Genomic DNA, 25,621 nt, shown 5'->3' with positions numbered 1-25,621 from the left:
TGCTGAGATAGCTCTTGTTAAGTGTAAATAGCAAGATGGACAACAATCAGCAAGTAGGTATGACGTCATGGTACACTGGCATGATCTCCAATTGTTGATGTTATAGAAGCATGCTAATACTTAATAGAGGAAAATGAAAAGGTAAAAATCAAGAAATGTTTGTGCTTAAAATAAGCGATTAGAATAGTAAGACTGTTACAGGAATCAAAGGATTTGAACCAAGTAATCAAGTATTCACCAGGCCAGCCTTAGCCTGATTCTTCTTGAGGAAACTTCCAGGTGATGAAATCATGCAGAAATTGGCATTCTTAATTGGCTTTTGACTTAAGATGCAAAGTATAGAAGTCTAATTCCTTCCTGTGATCATGGAACTTGAAGTAAACCTATGGTTATGGGCCTTATGGCACTTGTGTGTTTTAACTTTTAAGGCTCCAAGTGAAACAAAGTTGTGAGAATCATTTGGTTAGTAAATCTGCAGTGTGGTTGTCATTTGTTTATGATGATTTTTGTTAAATACTTATGGTGGCTACCTTGGAATATCTCAAGTACTGCGAAAGCAATATCTTTATCATTCATATCTTACTACTAAAACAGTCTATTAGAAAATGCAATTTCATATCAGGAAGAAAATGCAGTGTCTAACGAAGCTAGTCTCGATCATCAAGCTATGTGCAAGTAAATCTGGCTTGAATTATTCTGTCTTTTCTTTTAGATACAGAATATGAGCTTGTTCCATTTCCATGTACATTTAACATGTCTGAACAGTTTTGCTGGTCTACATTATTTTACAGGGCAGTGCTCGGCTTCTCTTACTAGTTTCAGATTGTTCAGCATCATGGACTTCGGTTGCCACCAAAAGGCTCAGACATGAAACTGAGACCGCCAGCAGTCATTATCCACTGCAGCCACCTTCTTGTCCTTGGGTAATGATATTTATCACCTGCACTGACCAAATATAATTGTTCTGAAAGGAAAAGAAATCTGTTGTTAGTTCTTTTCACCTAGATTTCAGTGTCTGAGAATATGTAATCAGAACTGGCTGACTTTGGGCATGGCTTGAGAATTCATTTTTTATCTTATCTTTTTGCTCATTTTACTTTTGATTTTATGGTAAATATGATAGAAACTTATTGATGTGGTAGTAGACAAGGTTCCATCTTTACTTGTATGTTATGCTGGAGCTGCTAAGCTACCTAATAATGTAACAATCCAGCCACATTGCACTCAACAAGCCACAATGCAAAAGCTCACCTTCTCTCAAGTTGCACAAAGGTACACAACTAAAAGCAAAAGGACATTATTAATCACCAAGACATGATTAGGCAGGCATGACTTAAGAGGGGGGAGTGGTCCACTGTATACAAACAGCTAGAAGGACTAGGACTGATAAAAGTAACCACATAGGCTCAATCATATCTTATCGATTTAGGCCCAATACATTATCTTTCATTTCACAATTGTCATTATCAAGATATGTGCAATATGCCATGTAATCTAGTGTATTTGCTATAGATCCAATATATGACCTGATAGTGTTATTAGATATAACAATTCTCTTTTATAAACACTGTTGAATAGAGAAAGCACAAAGAACACAGGTGTAACGTGGAAAAACCTCAACATGAGGAAAAGACCACGATTAGGAGAGGATTCCAGCACCCAGCAGCTGCTTGTCGCTCTCTCTCTTAATTCTCATTAACTGAAAAATTAGGGTTACAATTTACATGTTACCTAAAGAGGATACAACAGGACTGCGCGTCGGATAGGGTCCAGACCCGGACCCAAACATACATAGCATGTCAACACTCCCCTCAAGTTGGACATAAAGATCAAACATGCCCAACTTGGATACATTTCTCTCAAATGAAGTAGATGGCATGGCCTTGGTCAGTGCATCAGCTGTTTGGTCTTCAGTCTTCATATAGGATGGAACAAGCTCTTTAGCATCAATTCTCTCCCGAATGAAATGACGATCAATCTCCACATGCTTCGTTCTATCATGTAACACCAGATTGTTGGCCAAGTTGATTGCCAACTTGTTATCACAATACATCTTCATTGGACCCTCAATTTCGATGTTAGCCAATAGCACTTTCAGCCACAAGGCCCACAACAACTCAAAAATTCCCATGGCCACAGTCCTATATTCAGCCTCAGCATTGGAGCGGGAACAAACGTCTTGTCTCTTACTTCTCCACACCACGAGATTTCTCCCAAGTAAATACAATAACCTGAGGTAGATCTCCTGCTATCCACACATTCTGCATAGTCAACATTTAAGTAACCTTCAATTTCAAGAGATTCTTAACATATGATAGGCCCTTGCCAGGACTCCTCTTCAAGTAACATAAAATCCTGTCAACTGCTTTTAAGTGAACATCTGTGGGTGCATGCATACAATGTTATCCGTATCGTACGATACGGATGCGTATCGTACGATACGTATCGTCCGTATCATCATTTTCGATACGGTACACCTAATCAATACGATACGCGTATGTATCGTACGCGTATCGCACGTATCGTGCGATACGGTGGGCGTATCGCACGATACGTGCGATACACCCCCGTATCGCACGATACGGGAGTAAAATTAAAAAGGGGCCGTCGGGCCCCTTTTTTGCTTCTTATTCTCAAACCGACGCTCCTCTTTCTCTCTCTTCTTGTTTCTCAACGCTGCCAAAGACGTGGGAGGGAGAGATTTTCTCCATTGCATCAAGATTTGCCGGTGAAGAAGCTTCATTCCTCGTTGTGGGGAGACTTGGGACGGTGGGAAGCTTGGAGAAAGAGGGTTTTTTGGTTTTTAACACCAAGAAGGTAAGAAATAACTCATTTTTGCCGTTGAATCGTTCATTTCTCTTTATTTCCTACATTTATTTGTATGTTTTTACTTGTTTTGTAAAGATATAATGTCGGATCCTGCATGGCAGTGGTGTACAAGGGTGAATCCCAAAAATAGATTAAGAGTTAAGTGCAATTATTGTAAGCAAATCATATCAGGAGGGATTTCTCGCTTTAAACACCATATAGCTGGTACACACAGCGATGTGGCTGCTTGCAATGGCTCCCAAGAGATCCCATTGCCAGCGTATGTAAAGCACCAGTGTCAGCAACTTCTTGATGCAGTGAAAGCAAGTAGGATTGAAAAGGACATGGAAGATGCGGATATGGGGACCCACATGAAGGAGAAGAAAGTGAAGGTGAAGATGTTCAACTTGAACAAGAAGATGTTGGTGTCAGTTTGGAAACAACTAAAGGGAAAGGCATCATGCATGGTGGTGGTTCTTCTGCAACCAGAAAAAGAAGAGGTGCAAGTGTAAGTTCAGTTTCACGAGGACGTGGCAGAAGTCAGGGTCGTACTGGTGGTGGTAGAGTACCTACTATGAAGTCGAGCAATATGTTTGGTTCGATCAAGAATTTTTTTCCCAATTATACTGCTGCTGGTGCTCAGCCTGAGATTCGTATAGCCATGCAATCAAAGGATATTATTGAAGCAGCAGATGAAACCATAGGAAGGTGGTTCTATGATGCATCCATTCCCTTCAATGCAGCAAACTCTTATCATTATCAGCCTATAGCAGATGCGATTGCTAGTGTAGGGCGAGGGTATAAAATGCCCTCTTTTCATAAATTGCGAGGTAAAATTCTCAACAATATAGTTAGAGATGTGAAGACATATTGTGATGAACTAAAATTGAGCTGGAAAGCTACAGGATGCAGTGTAATGGCAGATGGGTGGACAGACATCAAGAACTGAACATTGGTAAACTTCCTTGTATATTGCCCTCTTGGTACTATGTTCTTAAAATCTGTTGATTTGTCTGATACTCCTAAGACTGTTGATGTGTTGTTTGGGATTTTTGATAAAGTTATAGAAGAAGTTGGGCCTGAAAATGTCGTACAATTTATCACTGATAATGCAGCAAATTATAAAGCTGCAGGTGAAATGTTAGCAGCACGATATGGGACATTTTATTGGAGTCCATGTGCTGCTCACTGTGTAAATCTTTATGCTTCAGGATCTTGGTGAAAGGGATGATATGAAGTTGACAGTTCACAGATGCCAAGAAATCACGAAGTTTATTTACAATCATGCTTATGTCTTGAATTTGATGAGGAAATTCACAAATGGGGCTGAATTGATTCGACCTGCACAAACACGGTTTGCTACAAATGTTTTGACTGTGCAGGGTATAGTCAAGCAAAGAACTTCTCTCAGGCAGATGTTTTCAAGTGATGATTGGGCTGCATATCCACATGCCTATAAAAGAAAGGCTACCCACATGCCTATAAAAGAAAGGCTACGACAGTTGTGGATACCATCTTCGATGTTGACTTTTGGGAATCATGTGTGCACTTATTGAAGATTTGTGTACCTCTAGTGAAAGTCCTCAGATTAGTTGATAGTGAAGATAGACCTTCTATTGGATATTTATACGAGTCTATGGATAGAGCCAAGGAGGCCATTAGAGATAATATGAAGGGAAAAAAGAAGTTGTACATGCCTATATGGAAGATTATAGATGAAAGGTGGTCTGGACAACTTCATCGCCCACTTCATGCAGCAGCCTACTACCTAAATCCTGCTATTAGATATCTTCCCACTTTTAAGAAGGACAGAGAGGTCGAGTATGGCATGTTGGATTGCATTGATGTGTTAGTAAGTGACAGTAAAGAACAAGACGCTATCCATATGTCGATCAACAAACATGATACGGCTTCTGGTACCATGGCGAGAGACACAGCAGTTCGATGCAGGACAACTATGCGTCCAGGTATTAGAAAAAGAAACTTTATACTTTTAGTTTTTGTTGTTTAACTTTTATTCTACCTTCTCATATATTTATTGCTGACAACATTTTTACTTTCCATCTGTTATTAGATTTGTGGTGGGAAAGGTTTGGGCCTGATTGCCCAGAATTAAGGAAGCTTGCAATTAGAATCCTCAGTCAAACATGTAGTGCAACTGGATGTGAAAGAAATTGGAGTGTATTTCAGCACATCCATAGTAAGAAGAGGAATAGGCTGGAACATAAAAGGTTGAATGACCTTGTTTATGTTTGTTATAATATGAAGTTGAGACAAAGGTAAACATTTGTTTTGTTATACAAGAATATCAAATTCTGATATATATTTTAATCTCTAACAATTTGTTAATTTTTTCTCTTGTTAGGCAACTAGAAACAACATCTACGAGGAAGCATCACAATCAATATGATCCTATCTTCATTGACCATTTTGATATATTAGATTCTTGGGTTGAAGAAGAACCAGCTGCAATACTTGATGAGGACGATCTTGATTTTTTGAATGTTGAAGGAGCAGCAGAGATTGTTGAAGGAGAGGTTGGGTCGGAGCAATGGAATGTTGGTGACATTCCATTTGCAACAGAGGGGATAGAAGAAGAAGTTATTGAAGAAAATGAAGATGATGATGAAGAATGAAGATGATGATGCAAATGACGATTGACGATGCTTTTTGTTTTGAGTTTTGACTTCTGAACTTATGAATTGTGATGTAATTGAATACTCTTAGGTTGTTTAGTATGTTATTTTGTTTTTTGAATGTTTGATTTCTTATTTTGGAATGTCTTGTTCATATGCATACCTCATACTTCATAGTTCATATACATGAATGATGAATGTTCCTTTAAATACATTTTTCTTGAATTTTTCTGATTTTTACTAGTTTTTTCGGATTTTTTTAGATTTTTTCTGATTTTTTTCTATTTTTTATAAATTTTTAATATTTTTTACAAATTAAAAAATTAATTTTACGATACGTTACGATACATTTACGCTACGTTACGATACAGCGTATAGGTCGGCCCGACCGATACACGATACGATACGGCAGTGATAACATTGCATGCATAAACTGACTCATCACATTCACAACAAAGGTAATATCAGGTTTAGTAACAATGAAATAAATTAATTTCCAAACAAGACGTTGATATCTTCCTTTTGCTTCTTCACAGAGAAGCTCCCCATCTTTGAGGCCAAGTTTGTTTCCAGCATCTATAGGAGTGGAAGCAGGTCTACACTCAAGTTTCCCAGTCTCCTTTAATAAATCTAGAGTGTACTTTTTTTTATTTAACACAAGACATTTGCTAGAACTAACAATTTCGATGCCAAGAAAATTGTTGAATAGTATGTGTTAGGTGGTATTTTTTAATATTTAAGAGTTTAGGAACAGCTCTTTATAACTAAGTGTTTTATTTATGGACCTCTTTTGTAATTTGTTACTTTACCCTAATTTTCATTTAACATGAGATTAAGGCAGCTTTAGTGAATACGATAGAAAGTTCTATCTCTCTCTCTCTCTCGTTCTCTTCTCTCCTCTCCCTTGGCTGCACGTAACATGGTATCAGACCCCAACCTTCCTTGGGGCTGAAACCTCTCTCACCGTGCTCATCCTCTGTCTCTTTCTCTTCCTCTTCTTCTATTCTCGTGGATAGTTTTGAGAGCACGACAGGCTGAACGTGCATATTAGGCTCGATCTAGGGTTTTCTTAAGCAAAAGATTAAAAACCCTAGATCGATGCCTTGTTGAAGTGGACGTGGATGGAAGTTGCAGGTGTCTCCCTCACGTGGCAGAAGTTTCCTTTGTGGTCGGTGGTCACTACTTGTTGAATGGAAGTCGCTGCAGCTGTGGATATTACAACCTTTTTTTTATCAGCCGTGGATCTGCCCTAGGGTTCTGTCAGCCATGGATCTGTCCTTCCTTTTGTTGGATGTTGCTGCCGTCGATTTGCTCTAAATTTCAGTCAGCCGTGGATCTGCCCTAGGTGATATCTGTCCTTTTTGTTGGATGTTGCAGCCGTGAATATGAATTCTTTCTTTATCGATGATCTGCCCTTGCTGGTGTTGGATGTTGCAACAGTCGATCAGCTCTAAGTTTCAGTCAGCCGTGGATTAAAAATCCCTTATCATTTGCATACCTTATCGTACCTTTCTGCGGTATATATATTAGTGTTGTTCTCTTTTTGTGGGAGTTGTGATGGAGCCTGGACAGCAGTCTAATATGGGAGACAATTCTAAGATAGAGTCTCATACTGAATACAAGGTGGTTGGGAATCCTTTCTTCTATGGTTCTACTGTGAAATTAGATGGTCACAACTATGAAATCTGGTCACGAATGTTTATGATGTCTGTAGTAGGACATTGGAAAGGCCATATCATTGAAGAAGATGAACCGAGTGTTAAAACTGGGAAAAATACCACCTAACACATATTATTCAACACAAAAAAATTTAAACTTGCCAAGGTGTTTGAGGTCAAACTCGAGTGCCAACAGTTCCTTTAACTTTGTTATTTCATCTTTATCATTACCTGTGACAATCATATCATCAACATATACCAACATAAGAGTTACCTTGTGCTCATTTTTCTTTACAAAGAGAGTGTGATCCCCATTCCCTTGATGATATCCATGTTGTCTCATTATAAGTCTAAGTCATTCAAACCACATTCAGGGAGTTTGCTTGAGCCCATACAAAGCTTTCTTCAACTTGCAACATTTTTCAGGTTCCTCATATCCTGGAGGCATGCACATATATACTTCCTTTTCGAGGTGTCTATTTAAAAGTGCGTTTTTGACATCTGGTTGGTATATCTTCCAGTCCTTTACTACTGCTAAGGAGAGAATAACTCTCACTGTATTCATCTTTGCAAGGAGCAAATGTTTCCAAGTAGTCAATTCCATATTTCTGACTGAACCCCTTGGCAACCAAGTGAGCTTGTATTTGTCCACACTTCCATCTGACTTATATTTAATGATGTAGACCCACTTGGATCCTACTAGATGAGCCGCTTCTAGGATATTTACCACATCCCACGTTCCGTTTTTATTCAGTGCTTCCATTTCTTCTTGCATAGCTTGAGTCCACTTGAGATTACTCTAAGCCTCAGTAACAGTCCTGAGAATCACAGCTATAGAAAGAGACAATATAAAACATTTGTAGTTTTTCCTTAGTTTACAATATAATATGAAATTACCAATAGGGTGTTGAGTACATAACTTGATACCATTTCTGAGAGCAATGGGTAGCTGTTCATTTCCAGCTTCTGTATGACTAACTTCGGCCGACATCTCACAGGCACGACTTGGGTCATTTAGGGAAGGTGTAGGATTAGGATTGAGATTCTTGTCACTAGTCAACTCACCAGTGGGCTCTGAAGCAATCAATCTTCTCCTGGAGTAAACCTGCCCAAACAAGCTGTCACGCTCCTCCTCATTCCAAGTTGAGCAACCATCATCCTTTTTGTGCTCCAAAAAGTCTGTAAATTTCTTTTTGCACTCCAGAAAGTCTGTTGAATCTCTTGATTTGGAGAATACTCTTCCATTTTTGTGGACCTCTTCCCCTGAAGAAAATTCTTGCCAAAATAGGAAACATGTTCCAGGAAGGAGACGTCTTTGGTTACATATACACCACCAGTGGAAGGGTCTAGACACTTATATCCTTTTTGGGTAGGAGAATAACCGAGAAACACGCCTTTAATCGACCTTGAATCAAGTTTTTTCATATTGAGACTCTGATTGTGAATAAAACAGACACAACCAAAAACTCGAGGTGGAAGAGAAATAGGTTCACGACTTCCTGCTAACATAGAATGAAGCGTACGTCCATTCAACACACAAGTAGGTATACGATTAATCAAATACGCACTAGTTAGCACAACATCCCTCCAATACTTCTTTGGAAGATATTGTTGGAACCAAGAGAGCCCTGGTGACATTTAGCAACTGACGGTTCTTTCGTTCAGCAACCTCATTTTGAGGAGGGGTATAACTACAAGATGTATCATTAACAATTCTCATTTGTCGAAAGAAACTATCGACAGAATGACATGCATATTCACGTGCATTGTCAGAGCAGAAGGTTTGAAGAAAAGCTCCAAACTGAGTTTCTACAAGGATGATGAAAGTCTCAATGACATTGGGCACTCCACTACGGTCCTTCAGCAAGTGCACAAAGGTGTTACGAGAGTAATCATCTATAAATGTTATAAAATACTGAAAACAATGATAAGAAGGAATTCCTAAAGGTCCCCATACATCTGAAGGCAATGTTATCTGTATCGTACGATACAGATGCATATCGTACGATACGTATCGTATAGGTCAAAGAAACCTATACGATACGTATTCGATATGCGATACGCGTGCGTATCGTACGCGTATCGCACGTCACGTGCGATACGGGCACCGTATCGCACGATACGGGCGATACACCCCCGTATCATACGATACGGGTTAAAACACAAATTTTTTTATTTTTTAAAGTTTAAACACTCCTCCCTCTCTCTCTTCTTGTATTTAAAGACTTCAAGGGACTTAGGAGGGAGAGATTTTGCACATTTTGATAAAAAATAACCAAGGATTCATTGATTTAGGAGATATTATCGTTAAATCATGAAAGATGATAGCTATATGTTTTGAACTTATAAAATTGTGATGTAATCTAAGTCCTAAAACTCCAAGTCCTAAGACTCTAAGTCTTGAGATTCTATTAAATTTTCAAGTTTAAAATTGTGATGAATGCTTATTATGTTATTTTGAATATATAATTTCTTATCTTTGAATGTGTTGTTGATACACATGAATGTTCCTTATGTATGATGATCTTTTTTATATTTGAATACATTTTTCTTGATTTCTGCTTTTTGTTCATTTTTTCTGATTTTTATCATTTTTCTCTATTTTTTTATTTTTAAATATTTTTTAAAATTAAAAAATTAATTTTACGATGCGCTACGCTACGTTTACGATGCGTTACGATATGGTGTATAGGTGGGCCCGACCGACGCGATACGCTACGTCTTTTATAACATTGTCTGAAGGGGTGAAAGAAAATACTTTATTAGTACTACTTGTAGACACAAGGTATGAAGCCTTAACATGTTAAGCTAGATAACAAACATAAGAAGATAACATAGTCATATCTAGACTAGAAAATAAGTCAAGAAACACAGGTCTAAGTACTCCAAACGTAAGATGCCCAGTCTCTTATGCCACTGCAAGACAAGCTGAAGGTAAGTCCTCTTCACTCTTCACTCTTCTTTGTCTTGTTAACCACCGTCATGAGAGCTGTGAAAACACGCATGAGTAATCGATACAGACCCTCAGAACCAAACCATTCCTAATCTTCTTCTTTGTCACCAAGTCCTGCAAGACATAACGATTAGCAGAGAAAATATGTTCACAATTCAATTCTTTCGTAATCTTGCTAACTAACAAGAGGTTTAAGGGAAGGTGAGGAACATGTAAGGCATTGTGAACTAAGAACTTGTTTAACAGTGAGACTCCCTTTCTGGGCTACAGAGATAGATGAACCATCGGCAAGAGAAGCTTGTTTCTTCCCAAAAGAGAGCTTATATTCATGACAAAACTTAGGATTGCCGATCATGTGGTGGGTAGCACCATTATCGACAATCTACTCTTCCATACAAGAATTACTTTTTTTGCCAGAGATTGCAAGGGCGTGATTGACTTTCACATCATCTGATGACTCAGCCTGACTAGTTTCAAGAAACTTAGGTATGCACGAAGCTCACGAATCTGATCAGCAGAGATTGGTGGTTTTCTTCCATTTGGATTTTCAATTTCAGAGGTAGACTTCTTCCCACTAGAAGCTCTTCCATGACTATTTTTCTTCTCAAGATAAAGATCCCAACAAAACTCAATGATGTGACCAGGTTTCTTGTAGTGAGTACACTTCGGAGAGGGTTGGGTAGCCCCCCCTAGGCGCTCCGCTAACAAGGGCAGACCGCTCACTGCATGTGGAACGAGCCCCCATTTTTCTTGTCATAACATGACGTCGCTGCTCTTCAGCTTAAACGCGAGAATAGACATCCTCAATGGTAACCATATCTTCTTAATTAAGAATTTGACTTCTAATGCCTTCGAAATCATCATTCAGTCTAGCCAAGAACATAAACACCCTGTTCTTCCATTACTTGGCCCAATACCGCATCTGATCTTAGGGACAATTCAAAGTATCATCAGAATAGTAATCAAGTTCTTCCCATTTTGATTTTAACGCCTCATAAAAGTCCACCATAGAAAGTTCTCCTTGTCGTATGGCATAAACATCTTTCATCAACTGATACACACAAACATCCTTCTTGTTTTGGCCATACATCTGTTCTAAAATAACCCATATATCTCTGGCAGTCCTCTTACGAAGAATGAGAGGTTGAATATCAGATGACACAGAGTTGACATTCCAGGTTTTAACTTGGTTGTCCTCAAGAAACCATATATCCCATGCTAGACTGGCCTCAGGTGGTTCAGTCTTCTTCTCATTGACATAAGTAATTCGCCCCCGACCAGCAATTTCCATAGTAATGGCAGCGAACCAACGTAAATAATTATCCTTGGTGAGTCGAATAGTAGTGATTTGAGAAGGAATGTTTTCGGTTTTGGTGACCCCGACATCTACTTGGTCAATACTAACAACCGATGAATCTGATTCATCCATCACAATGTAGGCTCTTAACAATCAAGAGCCAAACAAAAATGCAGCGGCACAATCGGCAGCACAGTCACCGGCAGAGGGTGCAGCTCAAGCGACAGTAGTTCAGTGAACGGCTGCAACACAACAAGGCAAGCAAGCAGCGTCTGCAGCAGGGGCGATGCCGTGCACTGAGATGAGGGGGAACAACAACCTCATGACGATAACAGCAGACAATGTTTGCAGCAGGGGCGACGCCTTGCACTGCAACGAGAAACAATTCAGAATGATAGTAGCTGAGGATGACAAGGGTGACGCCGTGCACTGAGAATAATGAAGGCTAGGGTGATAGGGTCTTGGCGACAATGATGGCAGCAGACCTGGCCTTCGACAGCAGTATCCCTCGACAGCGGCAGCCTTCGACAGCAGCAGCCTTCGACTCAGACTCGATAACCCAACGAAGCCAAACAGATCCTTCAACTTGGTCCAGCACCCACTACCATAGCATAGACCTTCACCACTAAGGCGATGGAAACGACACAAGCGACAACAGAGGCGGCAAGAGAGAAAACCAATAGCTGCAGCAGCGACAACAAAGACAGAAGCTAGAAACGGCAGCAGCAGCAGCAGCAACAACAATAGTAGTTAGTGGCAGCAGCAGAAAGTTTGGGCGACGCACAAGCGATAGGAATAGTAGAACTTCACGCCAGCAACCACGCAGATGGGAAGACGACGGCAGGCTCGATTGACGCCAAGGAAAACCGTTGTCAATGACCAAATTCTCAAAAATTCAGCTCTGATACCATGTTGAATAGAGAAAGCACAAAGAACACAGATGTAATGTGAAAAAACCTCAACACGAGGAAAAAAACAGCTATTAGGAGAGGATTCCGGTACCCACCAGCTGCTGGTCACTCTCTCTCTTAATTCTCGTTAACTGAAAAATTAGGGTTACATGTTACTTAAATAGGATACAACAGGACTGCGGGTCAAATAGGGTCCAGACTTGGACCCAAACATACATAGCATGTCAACGAACACATTTTACCCTCAAAGTATGACATCAAGATATTACCAGACAAACATTCCAAAATTAGTTTGAGCAAGGGAAATGTGACCAAGTATGATGCATGCTAAGTAGATAGTCTTAGGCATGCAACACTCAAATTTTGTGCTTGCTAAAGTCTTTATCTTTATTATGCATCAATGTCATGCTAGTTGAAATCAATCTAAATGATATTTTTGATCTGACCATTATTCATATACTTTATGACTTAAATTAAGAAATCAATCAAGTTTTTTAAGACCTTTTTTCTATATATTTATTATTCACCTAAGATATTAGACTTGTCTTCATTGGAGCCACAATTGAAAGATAGGAAATCAGACAATTGGATGTCAATAAAGAATTTCCCCAACACTCTTAAGTTAAATAATGCAATTTGTACGAGATCCTGCTTGCATAAGAATTTTCATTTTTCATATAATTCACACCTTTTGCTTCAAACAATTTGTCTTATTCTGACAAGCTAAATATCTTATTTCATCAATCTACGCAGATAATATTGTTCATACAACTTTTGACTTAAAATTCATGAATGAATTTATTCTTCCAGCTAAGCCAAGAATTTTATCACAAACAATGAGAATAATTGCTTGATTTTATTGGTGCAATGATATTTTATGTGCAAAAAGAAATATTTTTCAACTTAATAGAATGAATGATATGAAGATCTATCAAGAATTTAGTACACAACTAGAAAGTAAGATATGCTTGAATTGACAGTGAACTGTACCTCCAACGCCTAAATGGTGAATCTTACTAGGACATATGCCTTGTCGAAAGAAGATAACTTATTTATAGGTTCAGTGTGTCTTGGATTTAGGTTTTATACTTTTTTCATCACACAATATGAATGTCATTATCAAAATATGCTTAGTATACCACCATATCAAATCTAATTCTTATGTTATAGATTCAATATATGACTCAAATTTTTTTTTTCTGAAATAAGGACTTGATTGGCAATAATGAGATTTGGTTGTAGTAATTTTCTTCTCAAAAGGTTCTGTCTTGATGTCTTACATAAGTGCAATGACAAGAATTGAGCACTATAATCAATTTTAGCAATAAAAAAGATTCACACCACGTAATGAATAAAACACGATAATCACCTTAAACTAGCTAATTAATGCAACACTTTAGTTTTGTGCTTGATAAATTCTTGAAGTGTTGACCAACAACAACCTATTAATTGAACAATTGAGACCAATCTAAAAGGCATATTTTAAATAATATCTATAGCTTAATTTTTGAAAAACATAATATTAATTGTAGATTAAGCTTCATTTAGCTCCAATGGCTAGAGAACTAGCCATTGCGGTTCTGGGGCTAGCCAATGGCTAGCTCGGTCATTCTTGATAAAAACGAGGCAAGACCAAAAAACCTCTACATGGATGGAAATATTATCCTGCCCTATGCACATCGATTGTGCAATAATACGTCTCATAGAAATTATGGTGTCGAACCAACAACTAATCAGTCTGACTAGTCACCTAGGTTGGATCAACTTTCTATTTTAAATTTGTTTAATGATCTGTATATATATATATATGTGTGTGTGTGTACCGAGGAACCTTAAACCTTAGATACTTGAATTTCAACTTGTTGCATGTAGTAATGTGCAATCAGCGAACGATGTGGTTGGCATGATTCATTATAATAGTTTGTCTGTCATTTTTTTTTCTTAAGTGTTGTATCTACATGGTGGTTTCCAGAAGTATTGTATCTATGTGAGTCCTTGTTAATTTTATTTTGGTCAAGTGGCCTGGACCGACTCAAACCAACTGGTCATGGCTAGTCTTTTTAGGCCCTTGACTAACCTGAGTCTGGCTTCTGATTTCGAGAATAAGCACAGGAAGCATTTAAAGTAGGCGAAAATCCTAATGCTTAGGAAAAGTAAAGCCAAACCTCTTTGTGGTTCCCTCTTTCTAATTTCCCTTGACCCAGTTGCCCATGCCGTTACCTTAGATCAGCCATTGTTCAACCATATCTTGCTGAGCACCTCTTGGATTAAATCAAATATGATGGGCCATGATCTGTCTTCCATGGACCTTGACTTGGTCCTAAATTAGACTGAAGTGGAGATCTGTTCAACCAAACTGACCCGATCTAGCTTGCCAAACTCCACTGATTTAGCAATTGCTAGTTTTTAAACTTCTTTTATTAAGAGCAGTCGATTAGTATTTTATATGGTTCCACATCATCTTCTAAAATTTTTCCTTGAGGTCCCCTACTTGCTATTCTTTTGGCACATGTAAAGGATCTGAAAAGCTTTAGCACATATGCTGTACCTTCATGCTTTGGGAGAGATGCTTTCTCCCTCTCTTCATTGGACTGCTGTGGTCAATATTTGTTTTCTTAGCTTGTGTGTTTTGTCTTCAGATCTTTGTTAATCTGTTTTATTTTTCCTCTTCTTTTCCTATTCTCTTAGGTCTTGGAGCCATCCGGGGAGCTTGAGAAAGTTCTCGTTTCTGGGGATTCTAATTCTTACGTCAGCAACTGTACTATTTCTGCTATATGCAAAGCTTTTGAATTGGACGAGATGCAAGTGCTAAAATTTAGAGACTCCAAGTCTGTATGAAATTGTTTTTGAAGTGTAGGGAGAGAGGTCTCCCCTGTCCACTGCCGACGCATTCATCTTTTTTTTTTTTTTTCTTTTTTTTCATGGGGGGAGAATGAGTTGGGGAAAAAAGTTGGGTGGTGAAAGGGTTGATGATGGCAAAATTTACCATGTTGTGGTGGTGAACGGGTAGAGGATGGCAATTTTTTCCTTGTTGTAATAGCCGTCCGGGCGTCATTTGATGTCTTCCTAACTCGAACTGCCAAGAACGTCCAAAAAGGGAATGAATCTTAAAATGAGAGTTTCCTTTGTTGAATAATATCTTCAATTCTGGAATTAGATTTGTTGTCTTTTCTTTTTTAAATTTATTTTCTCCTAAAGTATTAGACAGTGGGAGACTGGGAAACCTCGATTAGTGCAAATCTGGCATATTTGAGAAGCTAACAGGGAGGACAGGTCATAACTCATAAGCGTGCCTTATTGATATTTGATGGTAAGAGATGAGAGCCGTGCTTATTAAATTTTGAGTGTAAATTTTATAAAGGTGTCGTTCGAGGATTTTTGAATGCAGATAAATACCAGCTTGCTTGGAAATTAAATAGCCCACCGTGGAAAGACGATGGTGTCCGGCGGAACAGCATGCTAAAGAAGTCACCTTTCAAATGGACGGAGGTAGCGGTCCAAAAGAAGGTTGAAGTTTTTTTCCCTTTATCCTGCCTTCAAGGTTTATGATTGTTTTCGGACTTGATTGGGGCCTTCAAGGTTTATGATTGTTTTCGGACTTGATTGGGGAGTAGTATACCCATTAATTAAAGTGTTGTGCATCTATTGTTTCCAGTTTAGATGGCAATAAAACTGACAATGGACTGTCACCAGACCACTACACCCTTCATGTTTTCTGTAGTTAGCAGTAGCCATTCTAGTTATGCCATCGCTTTCTTTCATGTTGTGGGCCTATATATGTGTGATCTATTGCCGTTTGACTATATCCAAGTTGTTGGTGGCCGCTTGAGTTTGCTCAAGGTTTCTATTTTTCTATTTGCCCATAATTTTTTACTGCCGGTTATTTGTTCCCCTATTTATTTGACAATTTGGCAGTAAACGTAAAATTTAGATTATTTCAACTTGACTTGTTTTCAGTTCGCTGTTTCATGCACGTTAATTGTATATATTGTCTATTGCATGTGTTGTACTGCTTATACCATATAGATGACATGTAAAATTGTATCGGTGACAACATTGGTCCATGCAGATCGTGCATGAGAAACCATATAAATAACATAAAGCACAGTTTAAAAGGATTGGAGGTTAGGATAATTTGTAACTTGTTATTTTATAAATGGGAACGAACATATGATTCACGGACGAGGTAGAGCTGAAGCCAAGCCCTTGCTTGTCACAGTACTCTTCCGGCTTCGAGCGTATCTACGATTCCATGCTCCTGGCCCGAGTCCAGTGTAGAGGCAGTATCCATGCTTAATCAGGAAAATGGGAACCTTTCTTCTTCTCCAGAAAAGATAGGGGAGAGCTGGTGCTTGACCAAGCGTTGCAAATATATCCAACCTCTGACTCGATAAAAACGTGGTCAGCGGGCTCCTGCTTTTTGGCAGCCCATCCGTGCTCCATATAATTGGGGTTCATGTTATGTTGTTCTGCTTTCAGTGTTTGGCAACAGTAACAGTTTGTGGCCGTTAGATGAATCTGCCGTAAGGGTTCTTCTGTTACCAAACTATCTTTTAGGCTTTTCATTTCAAAAAATCCCTGGTGACATCATCCCCCTACTCAATCTTCATGGGCTCTTAAGTTATTGTGAAAGGGGGTTCAAGAATCACCAACTGCGATAGCCATTTCATGGCATCTTCTTTGAGGACAGTGGTCTCTATGCCACCCATTGATAGAGACTATAGGGAACAGCGTTAGTATCATGAAGAGAACGTCCACCACATAAAAGTGGCAAGGCGGGATCATTCATAAGGTGATCGAGGTTTGAAAACCGCTGTCACCACCGCGTCCATGTGTGCTTTCCCCGTGAACCACAAAAAGATCCCGAAGCAAGCTCTCTGTCCCTGGGGGTGTGGGGGTGCAATCGCCTCTCTTTGGGGCCATGAAAAAAAGATCCCCTTACCCTGAAATAGAAAAAAAGAATTGACTAAAATAATTGATGAAACGAGGTTTCTTTGGAGGGACACAGATGAGCACCACTTCCCTCACTTACTCCGGTGGAATCTGTTATGTCTACCACTCGAGGAAGAGGGTATTAATATCAAAGATGCTCAGACCCTCAACAGAGCTTTTATGGTGCAATGGGGCATTAAGGCCCGTCTTCAAGACTCGTTCTGGGCAACTCTTGGGAGATTTAAATATCTCAAGAACTCTAAGCTTGTGGATGCTTAAATGGATGCCTCGGCACTTAGCCTCATGTAAGGCTGTCATATGGGGTTGGAGCGAAGTTAGCCACCGAGTTTCCTGGAGTGTGGGGAATGGTGAAAAGGCCCGGTTTTGGGTTGACTCATGGGGTTGGGGGCTGCTCTCTACTTTGTTGACAGGTGAAGAATATGGGAAAATAGAGCCTTTCCCGGGTCTTTCAGCAGTCTATCTTAGATTGGGATTTTTTGGGAGGGCTAAACTCATCGCCCTGGGTGGAGCAGGTAGTCCAAGGTGACCCTCACTCAAGATGTTGAAACCCTCTGTTTGGACTTAACCAGGGTTGCAGAGCACACCAGCCTAGAGATTTATAATCCTGGATCTTTATACGAATCTAATTCTTTGATTAATGACTTTTCTTATTTTGAAGATCGGGATGATAAAAGAGGACGTAGCAAGTTGAAAAGAACCAGCCATAAAAAAAAAATTCATGATGCTAGATTCCATGACCTTGAGATTGATGTAGGTCACTAGAATATTGAAGTGTCTACATATAACACAGTCGTCAGCCAACGAAACTCTTGTAAACTTGAAGCTGTTGTAGATTCTATTGGTGCTAATGGCCTTCAACAAATTGAAACGCCTAATGTAGATCATCATGGTGGGACAAATAACAGTTCCATGGAAGATCAAAATATTTCTAAAAAATGTTGCTGCAACCAATGATCACATCAAGACTTCTGCGTCTAATATTCCAGTCTCACCATCGAACAGATCTATGGTTACTAGATCCATGGTGGGTGCATAAAAACCAAAACCAAAATATGCAAATTTGCATTCTCTATATCCAGGCATTCCTAGAGAACCTCACTCGATTCAAGAAACCCTTCGCCATTTTGGTTGAAAGGAGGCGAATGAATGAAGAAATGAAGGCCTTGGCTGCCAACAAAACTTGGAAATTAGTTCCATATGATAACTCTATGAACTTGGTTGGATCAAAATGGGTTTTAAAACAAAATTAAACTCGGATGAGACTCTAGACAAATTGAAAGCACATCTGTTTGCTAAAGGTTTTACCCAAGTAGAAGTTGATTTCCATGAGACTTTCTTTCTTGTCGTTCGATCTGTCAGTATTCGTGTAGTGTAGTGCTTTCAGTTGCCATTTTCAAAAAATGGGAAATATGACATCTTGATATCAAGAACGCCTTTGATCTCCATGGGTCACATCAAGAGGATATTTATATGCAGGAACCTCCTGGATACAAGGATTTTGTGCATCTTGAGTATGTTTGTAAGCTTCATGACCGATCTTTGTATGGTCTTAAGCAAGTGTCATGGGCATGGTTTGCAAGAGAGTTCTTTTCTCCTTAATTATAGTTTTGTTTCAAGTTCAATTGATCGGTCATTATTTGTTATGCATCAACATGGTAAAATTTTTTTAGTATATGTTGATGACATGGTTCTTACAGGAGATTGCAGACATTCTTCGCAGGCTTTTATTCATAAGTTGTGAGAAGAATAATTTATTAAATGATTTAAAAATAAGAAAACTTAATTAAAAAAAAATGCTACTTGACCCCTTTGAATTGGCCATATAATTGAGTCTCATCACCACTGATTCGATTCAGATGTGCCAGTTCAAACTAATTTTAACAAGCATGAGTAGAGTCAGTAGACCATTCACACCGAGCGGGAACAATTTACAGCGGTAAACATTGTGACGAGTTGAGAAAATCAGAAATATCATGTGCAATAAATTAGCATAGGCAATTCAAAATGTGAAATGCATATTATTAAAAATGCCGCATATGATTTCGATGGCATCCTCACTTCCAGTGGTTAGGGGGCATTTAGTAACAACAACACTAACACAAGGTTCTTAAGATCGGTGGGATAGACTCATGAAACACTAAAATGTATTGTTTTTTTAATATACTCAAAATTTTATGGCAAATTTATATAAAACTGTACCAGTGTTCCTATTGTCAATTACCCTCTAAGAAGACATTTGACAAGGCTAATGATAAGAAATTGTTTGATGAATATGTCTAAAAAATTGGAACATAATCACAAAATACTGTCTTCTATAAATTTACCTCAATCTTTATGATAGATTCATGGAATAGTATGCGATACCGTAGAGCGGGTCCTAGATGAACTCTGGATGCTAGCTGTTGGTGTTACGTTATCAATTGCTTTGTCGCCAGCGTCGTCCGCATTGGCTTGAATCGCCCGATACACATCGTATCGGCTTCCGGCTACATGACAGGCTGACGGATCGCATGTGAATACCATGCCCACCCATTTGTCCCTATATATGAAACGATTTAAAGCCTTCAGCGGTTTCCACTGAAAGAAATAATATCGAGGATAAAGTGATGCCGCCCGTCATGGGATGAAAATTTTAATAAAAGATATTAAGGATCAAGTCAGATGAAGGAAAGAATTTGAGCCACTGATAATATTGGAATTTACTAAAAACAATTATAAACCATTAAACGAAATCTTGATGGTAGGAGGGAAGAGTTACCATCATCTGAATTGTAACTCCTCCTTAGCATTCCTTTCAAACGGTTGTAAAGTCCCTTATGAGGGACTTTGAACCATGAATTCTAAGGTCGATGGTGGGCTTTCTTGTTTCTTGGGAGTGGAGGTTTCATGGAATTCCCATGACATTTTCTTATGTCAAGTAAAATATCCAAAAGTTATTCTTGAAAGAGTTGAAATGGAGAATTCTAAGCATACAAGCACTCTTATGAATTCTAAGGTGCAGCAACATTAACAAGAGATAAAGTTTTTCATGATCCAACCCTATATAGAAAAACTGTTGGATCTCTGCAACACCTTGCTCTTTCTAGACCTGAAATTTGTTTGATTCTTGATCCATTTATAGAAGTATTCACAGGAGAGACTTGCATTTGGGACAAGTAAGATCTATGGGACTGCTTTGAGACATAACATTCTTCATCTTTTTTGTTTTTGTTTATGAGAACATGTCGTGCATTTGTTAAGATTGTTCAGTAATATGAACAGATTGTCTTATACAGCTAAGATGAAATGTCGAAAATATAATAACACTTGATAGAAAGTGAAGCATGTCTTCAGATATATTAAAGAACTCAAAGAACATAAAATAATGAGTTAAGAGTATCCGCATAAACCACACATTGTTTTCATGTGTTTAAGAACATATTTCTCTTTTGGAGTTACCTTTGAATTTTGACGACTTGCCCGAAGCCATGTGTAAGCTTGGTAAACCGAATCTAAGATATCAAAATATCATAATGAAAAAGTTGGCATTTTGAGCACAAGTCAATTTTCCTAGACGTTGGACATGTGCGACAAAAGAACTTATCCTGTTAGTGCTTTGCATAAGTGTATTGAATGTGAGATATTTTATTGCGGACCGTAAGACATATCACGTATCTTATATTAATTACAATAAGTCCATTTAATATTGATCAATGAAAAGCAATTCATGCTTCATTTGTTGTGTATGTCCTTAGAGATATTAGGCATCTTAAGGACTTCTAGTAATGTTTGGATGAGACAAATTAGTATTGGTATTTTATAGTGGAATATAAGATCGTGGATTATTTAATCGGACTCGACTCATGTGGGGGAACGATATTGATCTGAGCGGCATTTGTTATCTTGTGAGCCGTTCATATTTTTTTACTAGCAAATAATGTCCTTTAATGACAAAACTAAACACTATTATGAATATTCTTTCATTCTTCGTGCTGATTGGGCTACATGATCCATGTTTTGTTAAAGCCTTGGTATAGTGGAGAAAATGATCTGTTAAAAATGCATGAATGGAGAGTGATAAGACTTTTGTGGCAGAGAAATCTAAGGGGTCGATCTGTGATAGTAATACAGTGCTATTGTCTCATGAATCTGTACTTGTTATGCTATTTTATGGACTTGCCTTAATTTTTGTAGGAGGTTTACGGGACAGTAACAAAGTATTATTACTGCCAAAAACCCCAGAAGAATTGAAATTACATCTGTCTGATGTTCCAAACAATATATGATAACACATGAAATACATTATAGGCATCAAATGCATACATGTATCCACGTTTTATAGTTTGAATCAATATTGTTCAGGTGTTCAAGAGCTTGAATCCATATTTAACTAAAATCAGACTTAGAACAAAAAAATTAGTAGCACTTTGGAGTAGTTCCTATGAACATTCAGATGCAGACCCATCCCATATCCATTTCATCATAGATAATAGACCATATTAGAGCTTCAATTGAAATCTAAAATCCAAACTCATAAACCCTCTCTTGCCAGCGCCTAGGACTCTTGGTTAACATAAGACAGTTTCTAAAGTGCTACTTAATAATTTTGTCTAAGAAAGTTAATCAAACCAAACTTTGTAAAAAGATCACTTTACTCGAGTCTTGTGTTTGAGAGGAGAGATTTCATGGTGTCCCTTGTTTCTGAGAGCAGAGCTTTCATGGTGTGCGTTCCAAAAGCTTATAGCATCCAGTCGCTTAAATTATGGAGGTTTTCCAAGTTCTCCCACTTGATGAGGAGGATTTCCAGCTGCCTTCTTATCATTGTAACTAGCAAGGTTTATTGAGTTTTCCGTTTGCATCGAGGTGGTTTCCAAGTTATGTCATACCTGTGTTGGTAGGTAGGTACGGTGATACGGATAGGTGGGTACGGTTGGGTATAGCTGTATTTTAAAACTTAACTTTTATTCATTTTTTTAAAATTTAATTTTTACTTTGATCTTGATTTTTCCTTTTTTTTTATTTTCCTTTCACCTAGATTTCATCTTTTTCTTTAATTTCCACAACTTTTGTAGATTATTATTATTCTTTTATATATATATATATATATATATATATATATATATATATATATATATATATATATATATATATATATATATATATATATATATATATATATATATATGTGCATGTGCTTACTTACACCACCTGTACCTACAACTCATACCCCCAACCCCATACCCATGTCATACCAATAACTGCAGTCATGTGACAGCTTTCCAGGTAATTCATGCACTATCAATTTTTTTTGGGAGCATGTTATATGTAGGGATGTCAATATATCCAATTTAAATCGGATATCCGTTTGATCCGATTCAAAATATCGGACATGGAAAAAAATTTAATATATGATTAAGAAATCGGATCGGATTCAGATTTCATAAATAGCATCCGATCTCATTCACATTCGGATATACATTAAAATCTGATCACATTTGGATATGGATTCAGATCAGATTCATTTTTAGACAAATATCCTGTATTTAATGCTATTAAATTTTGAAAATTAGTTAAATTTGGTTTAAAATTCGGATTCGGATTGTAAAATTGGATTTTGGATTTGGATTCGGATATGACTGTTCTTTTTTCGAATTTGAATCCGAATATGCGAATATTCGAAAAAAACGGATATGATTAAAGATATATCCAATCCGAATTTGATCTATTAACATCCATAGTTATATGTTATGGTTCCTAACAAAGGATCACGTGTTATAGGCAAACAATGACTAAGGTGCGTTTTTGGTTAAATAGAAGACCCTCACCCCTATAAGGGAAATTTTAAAATCCAAAAAAACTTCTCTCAAATTATGAAAAAGCCCCTCTACTAAAATGTGGGAAAATGTTTTCCGATGTTAGCCACAAAACATGGAAAATCTGCTTGCTTTTCTGAGCATCGTTTCTTTCTTTTCTTGTTTTCCCTTCTTCACCATTCTAAGTTTGCTGGTCATATAAGGGGAGATTCCGAAAGGTGAAGGATGTGAAAACATTTCCGATCTTGGACCAAACTGTCGGACCCACTGGCATTCTTATGGTCTTTTTCTCTTGGAGACGAAAAACATAGCTCTTGGATAAATTTGCGACCAGTAAGTTAGGATGTTTTCATCTTTAACTTACATTTCAGAATATTGTTAACTTTGCAATTTTTTTTTATTGAGTAATGAAGTGAATTATTTTATCCATTTTGGATTTGGATCTTGATACCTGGAATCTCATTTCCTATGGGTGTCACTTGATCTCATCACTCAGTGGAAATAAAAAAATTTTAATTGGTACATAACTACCACTTATTTAATACCAAGGTATTTTTTAAAAGTGCCTAAATCTCATCGGTATTTAATATTTATGGTGCTCCCAGGAATAGAGCCCTACTTGGTGACATCAACTTGCCCCAATGATTGGAGAACCTGAATTAATTTCTGGACCTTTTGAGATGTCTACAGATGTTCTGACGGACTCTAGAGATTGTGAATAATATTCACCCCTTAGGAGTACCTACGTTCATAACAATAGGCTATAATCACAAAAATCTTTTTTTTTTTTGAAAAAAATATTAAATACATGAAAAATAAGGGAGCCGAATAAAATGGTAAAAGAACACCACAATGAAAACAATACATTTAAAACATTTCTTTTCTTTTTTATTTTAGACATTTTTTATCGTTATGTTAATAGGTTTTTAACATTCCAACGGTGAAAAAGGTTCAAGAATAAACTTTGCCTTTGAGATTTTGAAAAGGAATCTATGATGCATGTATATAAGACCCTAAAAATACCTTGTTTTGTTCATTTGTAAGGTTGAGGTTTGCTAGGTTAAGTCAGCTGGGAGTGGTATATTCTTCTTCAACTTAGATACCTCATCCCACTACTTAAGATGTAAAGATATAATGCTCACAAAAATGGAGTTAGAGATGTGTTACTTCCCACACGTTAGCCCAATAGCTATGTTATGCTCCTCATACAAATAGGTCATTTAATTGCTATATATATATATATACACACACACTCTCTCTCTCTCTCTTTTGCATGTGGAGATGATCAATGCAAATATTGGATCCCCTCACAAAAGAAAAAATCTTTCTAATTTGAAAGTTTTTTTATTTTTTTATTTTTTGTTCTATAGTTTTTCTTATTTTTTTCAAACTCACATTATTATACCCAAAGAAAACCTTGACGTTTAAAACATAAGAACGATATTCTATGAATACACATACAAAAACAATCCAACCAAGAGGTGTCACACTTCCAAAGGTGTGCTTATTGTGCTACAAATTCATTTGATCATTAGTTTTGGGCTGAGAATAAAGATTCTTAGCAAGAGTTTCAAATGCCTCAAAAGCATCAGTTGCCATTCCTTCCATTTGGTAATTCAGGTCTAAAATGTTTATTTATGGGAAACCACTTTCGACATAAAACTCTTAAGGCCATACTTTTGTACTTTCAAGATTTTGGTATTGCTTTGGAGCTTGGTGAACATTTTTCAACTTGAGTGTAATGCTTACCATTGTTTGCCGTCGGAAGAAATAACATATCAGAGCATGTCAGTGACAACGAAACTCGAACCTCATACCCCTTAAGTATGAGCGGCTTTGCCACCCAATTACGCATGCTATTGTAACTCTGCCACCCATTATGGAGCTCCAGTATGTAACTCTAGCTGTCAAGCTTTATAAGTTCGTAGGTTTGTGTGTCCGTTTGATTCAAACACAAAAAAATGAAATTTAAGATGTTTTGTCTTTTCTTGGAAACATAACATTTGGTTTCATTATTTGCGTGATGAAACCTACCAAACATTCAGACAGTACCCAGGATTGGTAGGACGGTGTGTATTTGATTACGGGTCTCATCTGTGTCCCCATCTTTCAAGTACCATTATTAAACATACACACAAGTATGGAGCTGTATCTCAAATGTTTGCTTTCAGAGGCCGAATCTAAGGAGTTTTTCTTGGGGAATGAGCATTTTTTTTTTATAGAAAGTAATATATTTTCGAAACATTCATAATAGCCAAATTATAATTTCTAAAAATTATAACTAGTATTACTTTTTTCAAAATCTGAGGGGGCTGATAGTCCTACCAGCCCGGAAGGCTGCCTGTATTCATTGAATTTATTTGTTTTTGATGAGGAAAGCTTTTTTTTTTTTCTTTTGTTTGAAGAAGATGATGTATATAAAAAAAAATCAAACTGATAACCAAACTCTCACCAACTTCCTTTTAGAGCGTTTTCACTCATTCTATTAATGCAATAAATAAGTCAAAAATAAAGAAAGGTGAGCCCAGCATAAATTAATTAGATAAACTTAAACTTAAAAATAAGCAAAAATCAGCATGACTAACTCAAACAGACAAAAGGTTAAATATATTC

General features: G+C 37.6%; 2 protein-coding genes across 4 annotated transcripts in view; both read left to right on the top strand.

Annotated features, from left to right (window-relative positions):
* Positions 1 to 15,419, top strand: part of LOC116257719 (uncharacterized) — a 37,628-nt gene extending 22,209 nt beyond the window's left edge. For both annotated transcript variants that reach the window (XM_031634683.2, XM_031634682.2), the window contains 2 exons: positions 792 to 923; positions 14,952 to 15,419. In XM_031634683.2, the coding sequence (XP_031490543.1) occupies positions 792 to 923; positions 14,952 to 15,101 (282 nt within the window). In that variant the 3' untranslated portion in view covers positions 15,102 to 15,419. The remainder of the gene's footprint in view (positions 1 to 791; positions 924 to 14,951) is intronic.
* LOC126410226 (uncharacterized) lies at positions 2,668 to 5,817 on the top strand. Of its 2 annotated transcripts, XM_050078771.1 has the most exons (4): positions 2,668 to 2,817; positions 2,905 to 4,775; positions 4,883 to 5,087; positions 5,174 to 5,817. In XM_050078771.1, the coding sequence occupies exons 2-4, from the start codon at positions 4,445 to 4,447 to the stop codon at positions 5,442 to 5,444; spliced, it is 807 nt and encodes a 268-aa protein (XP_049934728.1). In that variant the 5' UTR covers positions 2,668 to 2,817; positions 2,905 to 4,444; the 3' UTR covers positions 5,445 to 5,817. The 2 variants fall into 2 exon arrangements, with proteins under 2 accessions (XP_049934728.1, XP_049934727.1); XM_050078770.1 differs by having other exon boundaries at positions 2,707 to 4,775.
* Positions 15,420 to 25,621: the final 10,202 nt, after the last annotated feature.

This window comes from Nymphaea colorata, chromosome 7 (genome assembly GCF_008831285.2).
Source record: "Nymphaea colorata isolate Beijing-Zhang1983 chromosome 7, ASM883128v2, whole genome shotgun sequence".
Lineage (NCBI taxonomy): Eukaryota > Viridiplantae > Streptophyta > Magnoliopsida > Nymphaeales > Nymphaeaceae > Nymphaea > Nymphaea colorata.
Note: the sequence above shows the minus strand (reverse complement) of the source record. Positions and strands in the feature narration are given on the sequence as shown.

Coding starts and splice junctions, on each gene's coding strand:
- LOC126410226 (XM_050078771.1), top strand. CDS start 4,445: ATGGATAGAGCCAAGGAGGCCATTAGAGATAATATGAAGGGAAAAAAG. Junction 4,776..4,882: donor CAGGACAACTATGCGTCCAG/GTATTAGAAAAA, acceptor ATCTGTTATTAG/ATTTGTGGTGGGAAAGGTTT. Junction 5,088..5,173: donor AATATGAAGTTGAGACAAAG/GTAAACATTTGT, acceptor TTCTCTTGTTAG/GCAACTAGAAACAACATCTA.